The following is a 16,046-nucleotide window of genomic DNA, read 5'->3' as shown; positions in this document are numbered from 1 at the left end:
CCAGAGGGAATTGTAAAGTAAGAGAAAAGAGTATATTTTTACATGATTGAAACTTTCTAAAATCCATACCCTGAATATGTGTCCTGTGATATTCATTTATGAGTGTTCTATGTTCATTAACCAACAATGCAGTAGATAACCCCCACCCTCCAGTACTTTATCCATTAACCTGGCAAGACCACCTGGGATATCTTTGTGCAGCTATTATTAATGAATTCCACCCCTCTGACCAGCACATTAAAGCTCATAGGTACTCACCCTGCAAACTGGGCACTGCCAGTGACTACTGCTGTCTCTAAGCCTGTACTCATCAGACAAACACTTGGAATGATACACACGAAAACACAGGTCACATATCAACACCTCTCCAGGCAAATGGCATTCAAAACAATACCAGTCATGATTTTCTGTTTCCCAGTCCTACAAAAAATACAAAATAGTTTCGTATGACATTTTGTCAATATCTGCAATGACTAAGAACAAAATTGAAACTAAAGTCCATCAGAAGTTAGGCATTATAAACAATTTTAGACATTTACTGTGTTAAAACAAGAGGGAAAAAATACCTAGAAATTCGCTTCTTTAAATTTTTAATTCTCTCCTAAACATATTAATATTCAGAAATATCTTAAGGTGATCTGATAACAAAACCAGTCCAAAATGAAATAAGTCCAAAGCCAATCCCAGTTCTAACATTATCTTTCATTTTTATATAGTCTATGGGATAATTTCTTCAGTAAATGGAATACCCCAAAGCAAGATCTATAACTTAGTATTTCAAATAAACAAACCTCTGTTTTGTTCTGATTTTTTTTAAATATACTAAGTACTTAGCATACTTTGGGAACAGAGAGAATAGTAATAAATGGTGATGCTCACTATTCTTATCTTCTCATCCATGGTATTGGATGCTTTATTGAAAATAACCATTAATCAGAATGTCCATGTTCTGATAGGTTGTCAAATTTTCAGGGTCTGTTGAATTTGGAAAAATAAATTGAAAATGTGAAACTAAAGGTTTAATCACATTCTCCAAAGGACATTACCACAAAAAAAAAAAAAAAAAAAAAAGGAAGCAGGCTTATTTTCTTATTGGGACTATTCCTGGAAGTAAAAGACCACAACTGCAGGTATACACGTTTCTTCAACATTTTCTTTTTTGTTACACTCTTTTTTTTTTGTACAGCCAGTACCATTTAAACACAAACAGGAGAAATAGTGTAAGTTCCCTTAATTTGGAATTCATTCTTCATAAATATCACTCTTAGCTTTTATCAAAAAATACCCCTATTAAGAGTGATGGATTCATTCTCAACCTTCTTTTGTAGATGTGGTAGTTACATGAATAAGGGTTGAACCCACATTTAGTGTTATCAAGGCCACTTCCCAATGGGGATCTTGAAATTTCAAACTTGGGTTCTGCCATCATTTTTCTTTTTATAAATCACTGTCTACTCTGCTTCTGGGGAGAGAGCAGCTTTTTCATTCCCTCTTACATCAATAACTCCCCCAATAAATTGGCTTCGATAGAGCACTTGTCTAGTAAGCACTGACTCACTGGCACCTAAGGTTCAAATGTATTACTGCTTGACCATATGAGAAGGCTACCTCTCTCCTTCAAAAGGGAAGGGAGTTGCTACTGTTCTGAAATTCACACCTTCCAATCTACATTCAGAGTCATGGCTAAAGTACATTAGTAAGTTCTACAAAAATGTAAACTTTTTGGTTTGCTTTTTAGCAAGAAATTGGCGGCCTTTATCAACCAAAGTAATAAAGAAAAAAGCATGACCATTTTTAGTTATTTGCTGCAGATATATAAACTCTGGAGATTTACTATGGAGGAATAATTTCAGTCAGACTGCTTAAAAAATCGTAAGATACTGATTTGACAGAAAACCCTAATCTGTGCATGGTAGGAAAAAATCTCCCCCCAAAAGTTTGACACAGTGAGGCCACAGAGACACAGTAAGTTGTGGTGCCTGGCTGTACTAAAATAACAATCATTGGTGTACCCCTTTCACAGAGCTCATAAGTAAGCTGCATTTTAGCTCTTTCAATGTTTGTATCAAAAAATCATTGATGATCTAGGTTTCAATGGAGATAAGATTTTTTTTAATTAACTCTTCCCAATTATAAAACAAAGGATTTCAGAATATTTTCCTCATATCTGTTCAGAAACATCTTAAAGGATTTTCGTGGCTTATATATATACTCATTATTAACAAAAGAAACTGCCATTCTTCATCATTTGAATTTTTTTACATTAATTCATCTTCCTGTGATTCTCAAAATGATAGTTACTAGGTTAACTAAGAAAAGGAAGCAAGAGAACACAATTTTGGTCCATAGCTCCAGCCTCCCCATATCACCTCCTACCTTCGTCTATCCCTACCTTCTCCCATCCACCTATGAAACGAGGATGAAAACGGATCTTTCTTCAATGGGGTGTTTAATTCTAGACCTAGTTTTTCATAAAAATTATAGAAATGAAAGTGTAATTCAAATGAAGTAAAAGTAGAGAAACATTTGGATATATGTTTATATAATGGCATACAACTAACTCTTATCTGATATAAAAGAAAGTATGAGCTGGGAATGTATGTGCTGTTCATTCTTTTAATCACTGCAATAGCTGTTTAGAATATACAAAACATGCAAAACTCAAGTTCAAAAGCTACTACATTCTGAATCCAGGAAACATTTTTCTGAGGTATAAACGATATAAGCATGTTTATTATAGGTAGAGTTGCCTACGGTTTGTCTTTTAGTAAACAGAATTCATTTATACAGTGCTTTTGACTAATACTCAATAATGTATGCCAAAAAGCTAAGCTTGCATTTTCACTGGATTTCACCAGAAATCAGCAACTACTCTACATTCAGTCTGATCAACATCATAATATGTGAAATGCCACTTCAATACAAGAAAGTTTTTAAAAAGCAAACCTATGAGCACAAAATCCAAAACTAGAAGCAATGTAAAGATAGTATGGTTTTAATGAACAATTCTAGCAAGAGTTAACTAAGCTAGCCTAAAGAAAGAGAAATTTAATTTTTAAAAAAGCAGAATTAAAGTAAAATAACATAGTGCAAAATTAGTTCACCTTGTTTGGGGTTGCTGTCCTGGAGAAAGGCTGCATACTGTAGGCCTTTCAAAATAAAAACAAAATAATCTTGGTCTCTCTACTATAACTTTGCTCAATATCAGGCAATACACAGAGCTAAAGGGATTTTGTACATGGTCAAACTGTTTATTATTTGCTTTACGACATATTATTTTGCAGATGATATCAATTGATAATCTATCAATGTGCTAATCATTAATGAAAAGACAGTAGCATGCAAACTCAAGAATCATCACTAGTTTAAGAGGAAACTTTTACACTACCACAAAAGCTACAAAATGGACATAGAGAAAATCTGCAGGAATTCATGTGCCATGAAACCTATAAAGATGTTAGAAAAACATTTTACTAACAAATTCAGAGTCATTATAAATTTGCACAAGATCATGAATGTATGTCTTATTGATCCGAAACTGGTTCAAGCTGGACTTTTTTTTAAAAATCAGGAGTGATGAATGTAAATGTGGTAAACTCGATAATTCACCACAGTGTGAAGTTTATACAGGCTGTCTTCAGAACCTAGTAGAAAACATTCCACCACCAAGAGGTAGCCTGCTGATCTACATCTCTGTCACCATTTATAGCATTCGGTTAAGACTCTGGAGCCAGACCGGCTCAAATCCCAGCTTATAGGGTTTTTGTAAGAATCAAACGAGTTACAATGCTCGTTAAACTGTTAGCTGGTGTTATTAAGATGATCTATTTGCTATAGAGCACAAAACAGGAATTGACAAGTCACAAAGTAATGTGACACTTTCAATTATACACGTGAATTTCTTCTTCAGGACCTTAAGTTCATTAAGACAGCTGACTCTGTAAGCAAGATGGAGCAAAAACACTGTTAACTTGGCGTTAGAGAAGACGCTGAAGCAAGAGGGCTCAGTGGGAGAACTGTGTCTGGACAGGGCCTCCCAAACTATCTACCCTCATGTTCAAAAGAGAGTTCAGCTTTTAAATTAATTCCCTATTTCTACATAATGAGCAGATAAATCTTGCATCATCAAATATGTGTTTCATGTGGTATTTTAACATAGATACAATGTAAAATTAATTAATTCTATACAATTCTAGGTTTAGTTTAATCCTGTTAATAAATTCAGTTCATCATTGAGAGGTAAGAATTTTATGGTTAAATATTTGCAGTAATTTTAAATATTATTTTTTAATTAAAATATTAAAACATTGCTTAGTGAAATAAAATTTAGAAAGAGGGCAAAAAAAGACAGAACTCTCATACACACACACACAAGGTGAAAAGAGTATAACAGGATAGCGTGACCCAAAATATTCTATTGAATAAAATGGAAATTCTTCACCAAAGCAAGAATAACATCTAAGTACATTACAATTTGTTTTGCACATAGAACCATAGTATAACTGTTTTCTAATTAATAATCACCAATACTTCACTTACTACTTAATACTTAGTAAATAAACAATTGTTTATATTTTTGCATCTGATGCAGGTAACGACCTTTGGAAGAAATGTGTAGTTCTGCACATAATTAACATAAATATAATAAAATATATTTCACATTTAAAAAAAATCAACAGAATCCAAGGGATATGAAGTTTTGGACTTAGGGTATTTAAAACATATGACTGATTAATTTATGACAACTATACTTATAACAAGAAAAATGCAAAGATATAAACTTTTAAAAAAAAATCTTACTTCACTGAGCTATATTTATGAAGTGGGCTAGGAAAGTCAAGCTGTTTGCATGCCTCTCAATATTTTTCCAAGAACAAAGCAAGGGAACACTTCTGGACAGGGCTGTTTAATGGTGTGATTTCTGAAGAATAAGACATAAATCCAATCCTACCTCTTATACAAAAGATGTGAGCTTTTAGCCAAGTTTTCAGAGGTATATAAACCTTAGTTTCTTTTAGACTGGTCCTTTTGAATCAGAAGAAGCAGATGAAGATGGAAAGAAGTGCCTATCTTGTCCCTCTGTAAACTAAAACTAAATCCACTTATCCCCAACATAACATGTTAATCTCTTCAAGAAACCATAAAATTTGTATTTTCATTAATGATGCTTCTTAAAAGGTATCAAACCTTAACTAAAAACCTACGTAAAAACTAGCATGAGGTCCTGCTTATCAGCAGAACAAACTGGATTATGTAAAAAGTACTGAAGCTGAAACAAGGCTGACCAGCCAAGACCTGAGCTCATGTCTGCAGTTGCTCTCGAACCTGGTGGAAGGACTTTAACTGAAAATGTAAGCTGTGGTTCCTAAGCTGATACTTTATTTTTGGACTGGCATTAACCACGCAAGAAGAAATGAGACCCTGAGTCCAGATCTGGCAGGTAAGTAAAGAGAGAAGTAGTCTCATAGCAAACATCACCTTTTTACACTTTTAAGTTATCCTCTACACTGGTGACCAAATTATTTAATGTCAGATAAAAAGTATCTGTCAAATTATAGGGGAGAGTCATAGCTTTGTGCCAGGGACCATGAATCAAGTTGGGAGTCACCAAATAAATAATATCAATTGCCTCAATATTAAAACACATGTTTGATATGTTTTATCTGCAAATGATCCATAAATCAAGGTCATCTGCCCTACTATACTTATACAGGCACACCTCAGAGATACTGCGGGTTCAGTTCCAGACCACTGCAATAAAGCTATTATTGCAAGAAGGTGAGTCACATGAATTTTTTTGGTTTCTCAGTGACATAAAAGTTGTGTTTACACTATACTGCAGTCTATTAAGCATGCAATAACATTATGTCTAAAAAAACGTAGACATTAATTTAAAAATACTTTATTGCTAAAAATGCTAACCATCATCTGACAACGCAGGGTTGCCACAAACCTTCAATTTGTAAAAAAAAAAAAAGCGCAATAAGCCAAATCACAATAAAACGAGGTATGCCGGTATTACATTAAATATTTTTATAAGACCTTCCTACCTTTAGTGGGTTAAGAGTTTAACTCATAAGAAATTAACTTGTATTTATTACAAAGGGAGCTAAATACCAAACTCAACTCAGCTGAGCAATGGTAAAATTCTGCCCAAGAAATATATTTCTCATGTTGTTAGAATAGAGGATGTGAAATATCTTGATCGAATATGGATTGAATGTAACCATCCATGTACATTAGTTTAGAGCAAGCAGATGATGAAGCAATCTATGGAAACATGTAGTCTCTCTTTAAAAAATGAAAAATCAAAAGAAACAAGCCTTGACATAACACAACAGTTTCACACTGTGCCCAGATCTAGTGGCCTTTTACCAATATAATTTCAAAAGCTTTAAAAACCATCTCTAAAAGAATTATTCAGATCATGAGTGAATCTTAATGACAGAAATCTGGAAATTAAAGACTACCATAGAAAACTTACGAGTGTTGCCCAGGTTCAGCAAGCTTGTCGTTTTAAAAATTGGTTGGTACATATACTTTTACTTGTTTAATTTTGCTAATATTTAAGCTAACCATTTAAAATTGAGAGAGGCCTCATTTTTAATAATTATGTTTTTCATTCTACTATCTCAAATGGACATATTTAAAATATCACCATGAAGATGCTTGTCTATTGCTGAATTTTATCATAGTTTCTCCAAATAAATTATCACTTCAATAGAGATACAAATGGTGGTTAAGATCAGCATCTCAGAATGTCTAAAAATCATTCCATTCCTAGCAAAGAATCTCAGTACAATGGAGGCTACTCTTTGACTTACACAGGCTTCCTCTTAAACGGTTATATATAATTATATCCTGAAATAGTCTTAGAGTTAGGCTTTTATTACATGAGAGCTGGGTTTAATAAAAATATTGTTCAAGATATGCATATTTTTCAATTGCATCAAGTTTTTAAAAATAAGCATTGGAAAAAAGGTAGCGAGGCGAAATAAAAACATGACACAACAGACTCTTTGCTCAATGATAGGTGAGTGGCCTAAAGAAATGACACTCTTGCCTACCTTCTCTTTCTCAACATAATCATGGCTGTGAATACAAGAGGATTCCAGCCTCTTTGCTAATACAAGGTATCTCGAGGGATATAACTTGTGGGACTTAGCAAGAGGAATCAACTTTTCCTCCACCTCTGAGCTATAGCTACTATTTTTAGAGGCTATAGAAGGAAAAGAAGAAGAGCTTTACTACCATTTTTTCAAATGACAGAACTTCCTGAGTAAAGAATCTTTGTAACTTTGAATAAAGGTTTAAAAATGAATAGCCAAAAACTCCTATCCCTTTCCTTCCCAAGGCCATATATACCTACTTGACTTTTTCTTCTCTTGGTAATGAGTAGGAAGTCAACAAAAATAATAACGTACACCTTTCAATCTAAAAACTCAAGCTTTTAGAGGAATCATATCATATACAAAGTGGAGAAACTATAAAGGAGAGTCCCAGACTGAAATGCCAGCATGCAGGGCTGTCACTAGCCCACAAAGTACCTTTGTGCCAATTAGAAAGTTGACCCTTCCCTAAGACTGATTTTGTTAGAGAAGGACGCTTTACTGCCATACGCTAGAGATCTGCTGAATAAACATGCAAGTACCTGATGTCTGAGAAGTAGATGGCACTTCCTAAGCTGTGTGGCTCAAAACCAGCCCCGATACACAGCAGCCTGCATGCACAGGCCACACAGTCCCTACAAACACACAGAGCTGGCCATTGTAAGATGACTGTGCTGTGCCAAGTGTGACCCATGTCAGTCACGTGTCCTTCTAGAGTATTCTTAGGGCATGAAAACTATAGCACACAGACAGCCCCAGGGTTGCCAGGTGGTCCACCAGCCATAGCCATGAGATACACATATAATTAGTTTCATCATTTTATATCTGCGCCTTAAATATAGATCCATCATCCTATGGGAAAATCTCTTAACAAATCTTGTGTTTGAGGTTACAGGTTAAAAGTAAAAAAAACCGTGATGGGAATTTTTGCTTGCTGTTTAGTAAGAAATTTGTGTGCTTTTGCTACGCTATATATAGGCACTTCTTGTTTTAAACATACTTATTCACTAGTCAAAAACTTGCTTTGAGTACATAGTTATATGCTTTCTACAAATAATCTCATTTAATCCTCAAAACAATCAAATGAAAGCTATATTAATGTGTCCCTGTTACAGCTGAGGAATGAGGATCAGAGGTCAAGAAATTTCCTCAAGGTCACACAACTAAAAAAATACTTGAGATGGGATTGAAACCCTCATCAATTGTAACATATATGACCTTACCTCTTTCAACTACACTACATTGCCTATGCATTTTTAATAGTTGCATATTTCATAAACTAGGTATAATTTTTATATACTTAGTTGTACTTAAATCATACATGCATACTTGGTATAAAAATGCTTGTGAATAAGAACCAACCAGAATTAATAAAATCTGTATACACTGTTTGATTTACATGTAAGATTCCACCTAAAAAAAGAAAAAGGATGATGCTATAAAAATATATGCAGTAAGAACACGTAAAAATAAAAGTAGAATACAGAACCTAATGTAGTCATGAACATACAACTCATTAACTGCTTGTTGAATTAAACTGAACAAAAAAGCCTCAACTTGAAGGGGATAAAAGCACATGGAAAAGGACAAATCTAAAAAGGAGAAATAAAATCACTTTTATGAATAAATGTACACATGATCCACAAACCAAAATCCTGTGGATTAAGTTGCATTTACTATTGGTTAGTTACTATATAAATCTCAGAAATTATTGGGTTAGCCAAAAAGTTCGTTCGGGTTTTTCTGTAACATGTTATGGAAACATCTAAACAAACTTTTTGGCCAACCCAGTATCAATATACCCTTCTGTACTAAATCTGTACATGGCTAAGTGTTTTGGGACTAGAAATTTTATATTATCTAGATTATTTTGAGTGTATAATAAGCTATCAGCTAACCATGGCCCTCCTGTAAATGTCTGCTGTAGACAGATTTATGTCACTTGACATTATTATTATTATTATGGCCTGGTACCCAAAGTTTCTTTATTGGCAAAAAGCTTTACTTTTCTGTAAGGTAAGAATTAGCTTACAGAAGAATTATACTGGTATAAACATTTTCACCTAAGTTTTCAAGAACACTTCTAGTGCACAAATCAAATGATACCAATGAAATTAAACATTTTTTTCTTCCATGTTTTCTGTTTGTGGAAAACGTGAATTTTCTTTCCAGAAACTTTCAAGGCACATATTAAATTGACAAAAACAGTGTAAAAAACTAACAGCTTCTCTAAGTATATAACTGATAGCTGCCTCTGTGGACCAGTTCCCCACAGAAAACAGTGTTCTTAGTTTATTGTTCTCAGACCTGACAGGTGGCTGTCTGTGTGTTGGCTCAATTGCCTAGAGCCAGAAAGGGAAAGACAATGTTTTGGGGAAACGTTTCCACAAATAACCAATTTTAAGATTTTGTGTCATTTTTATAATTTTAGGTTTTAGAGAATTCATGATAAAACACTCTCAATATATCTAATTACTAAATCTATTCCTTTCAGAACTAAAAAATTAATGTTTATTATATTTGAAAGCTTTCCTTTCCAAAAACAGACTTTTCATGAAGGTATTAGAAAAATCATAAGCAAATAAGGTAGGAAGACAGAAATAGTACACATGAAACCAATCTTTACATTAAAAAAATGTACTTCTATATGTGCCCCTAAGTAAAAAAGTATATATCCCTTTCAAATCTGTCTAGATGGCATCAACATTATCCTCATCGAAACATTTTTTACTAATATTTACTGAAGAAAACGCTTAGGAATACCGTTAAATTGTGCGTACATTAAAAGGGCTTTCCTTTGTTTTATTTTTCAGATTCAAGGTAATCTAGACAGAAAAATCAGGCTCCAAGTTTTCTCCTAAAGAATCAGGAAGGAAAGTATCCATCCTACCAAGTAGGTCCTTAATGTTAATAAAAACTGTGGAAGTGAATATTACTAAACTTCTGAAAATAAATTTCTATGGGTTATATTTAAATAACGTTCCAGATTTATAAAATAAAAAAAACTTACAATCTCATCGCCTGGCAACCAATATCCTTCCTGTTCGATACCAGCTTTTGAACCTTTGCAGCCCACTGTTAGCGTTTCCACAATAAGACCATCTTTCACAGCCAAGCTCAGCTGACGAGTGGTCTCTTTTGGATGCATACCGTGGACTCGAGACATGTACCTGAATACAGAGGAAAAACAAATTTAAAATCCCTTAGTACTAAAAAATAAAAATGAATAAAAATAAGAAAATAGAGGTGATTTCTCGTTTGTTGTGACATACTTATCAGAGCCCTGCAGAAAGAGAGAAAAGCCAGTCCTAAATACTTAACTCTTTCAATTATCATGATATTTTAAACCTTAAGTCTACTTTGTATACTTAGAGGAATATTTGTTCAAAATAGTCCCAAACTAGCATATATAAATCATTTAACAGATTTTAGTCAAACATCCCATTTAGTTCTAGCCTCTGTAGCAACTGCCACTAACCTCCACTCTACCAATTCTAAGTCTAGAATTTTATAATCTTCAAGATGTTAGAATATAAAGTACTTTTACTCAAAACTTAGGGAATGACACTAAAGAAAATAAAGGAATTACACGAGTGGTTGTCAACATATAAAGAAAACAAGAATGAATGCTGTGATCAATAAGACAAAAATGTGATTTTTGATTAAATATATTTTGAACTCGATCACTAAAGAATACAAGCTCTCCCTGATTTATAGTTACATGGCATATTTTTTAATTAAAAAATTTTATTTCAAACACACCCTGTACCACAGAGAATAATATTGCAGAATCTCTTGTACTCAGCAATCATACTGAACTCATGGCATATTTGCTTCATATCATTTTGTTTTTTAAGGAAATAAAATGTTACAGTTACAGTTGAATTTGTGTCATTTTCCATTCCCCTCCAATCAAACCCCAACACCCTCTACCAGTAAACTAGGATATTCCAACACAAAAACATACTATGAGACAAACCAGGCTGGCCTCTGTCTCTCCAGAGAAATATTCTGTGTTGGAAGACAGAGCAGAAGTGCCCAAGGGTCTGAAAGAAAATTAAGTACGACACAAGGATTCTGTATCCAGTTAATCTGTCATTTAAGTATCAAAGCAGTCAAAACAAATCATTTTCAAAATGCAAGGGCTTCCCTGGTGGCACAGTGGTTAAGAATCTTCCTGCCAACGCAGGAGACATGGGTTCGAGCCCTGGTCCAGGAAGATCCCACATACCGCGGAGCAACTAAGCCCGTGCGCCACAACTACTGAGCCTGCACTCTAGAGCCCGCGAGCCACAACTAATGAGCCCGTGTGCCACAACTACTGAAGCCCACTGGCCCTAGAGCCCGTGCTCTGTAACAAGAGAAGCCAACACAATTAGAAGCCTGTGCACCACAACGAAGAGTAGCCCCCGCTCAACCGAAACTAGAGAAAGCTCATGCGCAGCAACAAAGACCCAATGCATCCAAAAATAAATATAATTAATTAATTAATTTTTAAAAAAAAAACAAAATGCAAGAACTTGGAACATCCCTGGCATTCCAGTGGTTAAGACTCCACACTTCCAATGCAGGGGTTGCGGGTTCGATCCCTGGTCGGGGAAATAAGATCCCATATGCTGCTCGGCGTGGCCCAAAAATTTTAAAAAAAGCAAGAACTCATCCCTGAAGAAACTTCTAAACTCAGGGGATGAATATCAAGCAAGACAAGGAGTAAACCGTGGCAGAGGGACTGCAGAGCCTTCTGTGTCTTCAGTTCATGGAAGAGAACTGTTTTCTGTTTAGGCAGAAAAAACAGCACTATTTAAAGTTAACTGGAGGGTAAGAAGGAAGTGACGTGGGGAGTCGCAGCCCCACTGTAGTAAGAGAAGGGGCAGGAGAAGACAAGGTGGAGTCAGTCCACACAGACTGATTTGTCAACTTTACTGACTGTCAGTCAAGGGAGACAAATCATGCAGTAGAGGTATAAATATATTTTGATATATAAAGGTCAACACCAATGGAAATAATCAACTGAAGTTTGGAATATGGGAAAGGGAAATGGGCAAAAGTGAAAATGTACTAATTTCCTCACTGTTCACAATAGGGAGCCAACAGAAATTCTCTTAGGAATTAAGCACACCATTGCATTTAAGTTTATAAAAGTACTCTTTGAACAAAAAAACAAAATTTCTGAGTTATCTGAAGAAACTCATAAAAAACACATTATGTAGCAAGACAAACACCAACAAAAGAAAGGATATTAAACATGAGAGGACCAAAACCAAACAAGTTTGTCTTTCTAATATATACAAATTGGCTAAACTCAACAATTAAAAGAAAGAGACATATTGGATCACAAAACAAAAAATATACTATCTACAAGAGACACTTAAAGTGACTTAGACTGAAAAAGAATGGGCAAATGCATATCATAAAAATGCAATCCAAATGAAACAGGGATCAATACTGCAACAGATAGGATTTGGAAATCAGGGCAAAAATCATTTTTAAAAAAGAAAAATAGGGCATAGGTAGCTATAAAGCAAAAACTATAAGAAATAAAGGAAATATGGACAGGAATACAGAATTATGAGACTTTAATTCACTTTTCTCAGTCCACAAAAACATCTACTGAACAAAATTAAGTATGGATACAGAAGACCTAATTCGTAAGACAGATCTGATTTTATTCTGAAATCCAAAACAAACTTGTCAATAGGTCCAAGAAAGATTCATTAAAATTGAGCATGAAGTCAGCCATAAAAATGACCTTGGGACCTCTCTGGTGGCACAGTGGTTAAGAATCCGCCTGCCAATGCAGGGGACAGTGGTTCGATCCGTGGTCCGGGAAGATCCTACATGCCATGGAGCAACTAAACCTATGTGCCACAACTACTGAGCCCATGAGCCACAACTACTGAGCCCACGCACCTAGAGCCCATGCTCCGCAACAAGAGAAGCCACTGCAATGAGAAGCTCGCGCACCGCAATGAAGAGTAACCCCTGCTCGCTGCAACTAGAGAAAGTCTGCACGCAGCAGCAAAGACCCAACGCAGCCAAAAAAAATGACCTTAATAGATTCCGAAAGTGATATAGACATTTCCTAGTTGCAGTGAACTTAAGCCAGACATTAATAACGAAACTAGAAAACTCTCATAAACTACTGATTCAAAAGGTTATCTGAAAACTGCAAAAAATCTAAAAACAATAATTAAGAAGCTAAAGCAGTGCTAGTGAAAAAAACCCACAAAAATTGTACAATATTAATCCAAGAGCTCCTTCTCAGTGAAAAATAAAATGAAGATATCATTAGCTAATCTAATCAAGAACGAAGACACAAAGCACAAAAACATACAAACTAAGAAATGTCTATAGAGACAAAGCCATATATAAAAGGGAAATTAAAAGTCATGAGCAACTACTTTGTTCATTTCTGTGCGAAGATATAATCACTACGATATTCCAGGAAAATATAAATGACCAAATGTTGACCACAGAAGAAAAGAGAATACTTAAAAAGGCCAATGTTTCCAAAGAAATAAACAGAGGAAGTTGGCAAATAACCTGTCCAGAAAAACACCAGGTAGGGACATATTCACAATGTAATTCTATCAAAGTTTTAGTGACCAGGTAATTCCAATGAAATTTAGACTCTTCCAGGACATAATAAAGAAGGAAAGCATAGGAATACTGATATAAGATTCCTAAATATTTGAATATAGTCTAATATTAAATATTAACATAAATTAATGTTAATATATTAATACATTCAAATATCAAAAGAATGTACCATAACTGGGTATTTAATTCCAGGATTTCTAGGAAGATTTATTGTTAAGAAATCTAGAAATATAATTCATCCCATTAATAGATCGAAAGTGAAAAATCACAAAATTTCTAAACATGTTGAAAATTATTTAGTAAAATTCAACATCCAGCCCCTAACAAAATGGGAATGAATAAGCACTTCCTTAACCTGATCAGGAATATTCAAAAATGTCTTTGACACTCTGCCAAAGGTAATAACCAACATAGCTGAAATAGAGAAAGAAATGGGGCATAAAAGTTGGTAAGGAGTTAAAATGATCATTATTTGCATAATACATACCGATAAAACCCAAGAAAATCAGCTAGTGTGCTATTTTAAATCAAAGAATTTAATCAATTATTTGTTTGGGTACAAACTAATATACTAAAATTAATAGCATTCATATACACATACATAAAAAAAATTTAGGAGATTTAAAATAAGACAAGACCTCAATTATTTACTACAGCAATAAGAAAAATAAAATACTTAGTAATAGAAGAAAAGACAAGAGCCATATGAAGAAATTTTTGAAAAGTACTGATATAAAAAAAGAGCAAATGGAAAGACATGCTCGATATTTAGATGAAAGACAACAAAATCCAAATTGCCTCTAAGATAATTTAACTGACCACCACCACAAACTAGGCAAGTTGATTCTAAAGTTCTGTAGAGGATTAAACAAGAATTTCTCAGCAATTCTGCTTCAAGATATTCATCCTATAGACAGAGTCAGACGCGTGTGAAATAATACCCAAGGGAGGAAATTCATTTTAGCATTTTTGACAGCAAGAAGAGATGAGAAACATCTAAACATACATCTTAGGAGCCTGGCTAATTTATAATGTAACATGCCAAGGATTACTATATAATCATTAAAAGAAATGAAGCAGTGTTACAGACATTAAGATGACATAAGTTCTAAGATATGTTGTGTTTAAATAATCATGGTATAAGGGATAATATCCAAAATATATAAAGAATTCATACAATTCAATAGCAAAAAACAACCCAACTAAAAGCCAGGCAGAGGACCTGAATAGACACTCCAAAGAAGACATACAGATGGCCAACAGGTATATGAAAAGATGTTCAACATCACTAATCATCAGGGAAATGCAAATCAAAAATCACAATGAGATATCACTTCACACCTGTTAGAATGGCCATCATCAAAAAGACAAGAGATAACAAGTGTTGGTGAGGATGTGGAGAAAAGGGAACCTTTGTACAGTGTTAGTGGGAATGTAAACTGCTTTAGCCACTATGGAAAAGAAATGGAGGTTCCTCAAAAAATTTAAAATAGAACTACCATATGACCCAGCAATTCTATTTCTGGGTATTTATCTGAAGAAAATGAAAACACATCTGCACCCCCATGTTTCCTGAAGCATTATTTACAATAGCCAAGATATTTACAAGAGACAAGACATGGAAACAACCTAAGTGTCCATGGACAGATGAATGAATAAAGAAAATATGAGATACAGATATATAATGGAATATTAGCCACAAAAAAAGGAAATAAATCTTGCCTTTCATGACAACATAGATGGATCTTGAAGGCATCATGCTAAGTGAAATAAGTCAGACATGGAAAGACAGATACCATATGATCTCACTTATATGTGAAACAAACCAAAAAAAAAAAAAAGCTCATTTGATACAGAGAACAGACTGGTGGCTGCCAGAGGTGGGGAGTGGGGAGGGGAGTGGGCAAAACGGGTGACCATGGTCAAAAGGTACAAACTTCCAGTTATTAGATAAATAACTCATGGAGATATAGTGTACATCATGGTGACTATAATTAATACTACTGTACTGCATATTTTAAAGTTGCTAAGAGAATAGATCTTAAAATTCCTCATCACAAGAAAAAAGTTTTTTGTAACTGTGTGGTGATGGATGTTAACTAGACTTATGGTGATCATTTTGCAATACATACAAATATTGAATCATTATCTTGTATACCTAAAACTAATACAATGTTATTTGTCACTTATACCTCAATTTAAAAAAAGTCAGTGAAAAAAATCATGGTATAAAATGGTACAATTGCTCAAAAACATTATATAATTATCTCTGTATAAGAGTTCTAGAGGTATATTCCAGGAACTATAAAAGACATTACTTCCAAGAACATTGGTTCA

The 16,046-nt window shown here is 34.2% G+C and overlaps 1 protein-coding gene across 1 annotated transcript in view; it reads right to left on the bottom strand.

Moving 5' to 3' along the window:
• Positions 1-258: 258 nt before the first annotated feature.
• The window catches only part of LOC103077248 (zinc finger MYND domain-containing protein 11-like), a gene marked incomplete at its 3' end in the record, with an annotated part of 36,443 nt that continues 20,655 nt past the window's right edge, over positions 259-16,046 (bottom strand). Inside the window, exons 2-3 of the mRNA XM_007451965.1 lie at positions 10,120-10,279; positions 259-420 (exon numbers count right to left, since the gene is read on the bottom strand). Coding sequence (XP_007452027.1) covers positions 259-420; positions 10,120-10,279 — 322 coding nt within the window. The remainder of the gene's footprint in view (positions 421-10,119; positions 10,280-16,046) is intronic.

The sequence above is a fragment of the Lipotes vexillifer genome, unplaced genomic scaffold (genome assembly GCF_000442215.2).
Source record: "Lipotes vexillifer unplaced genomic scaffold, Lipotes_vexillifer_v1.1 scaffold851, whole genome shotgun sequence".
Taxonomy (NCBI): Eukaryota; Metazoa; Chordata; class Mammalia; order Artiodactyla; family Lipotidae; genus Lipotes; species Lipotes vexillifer.
This window is presented reverse-complemented; position numbering and strand designations above follow the sequence as displayed.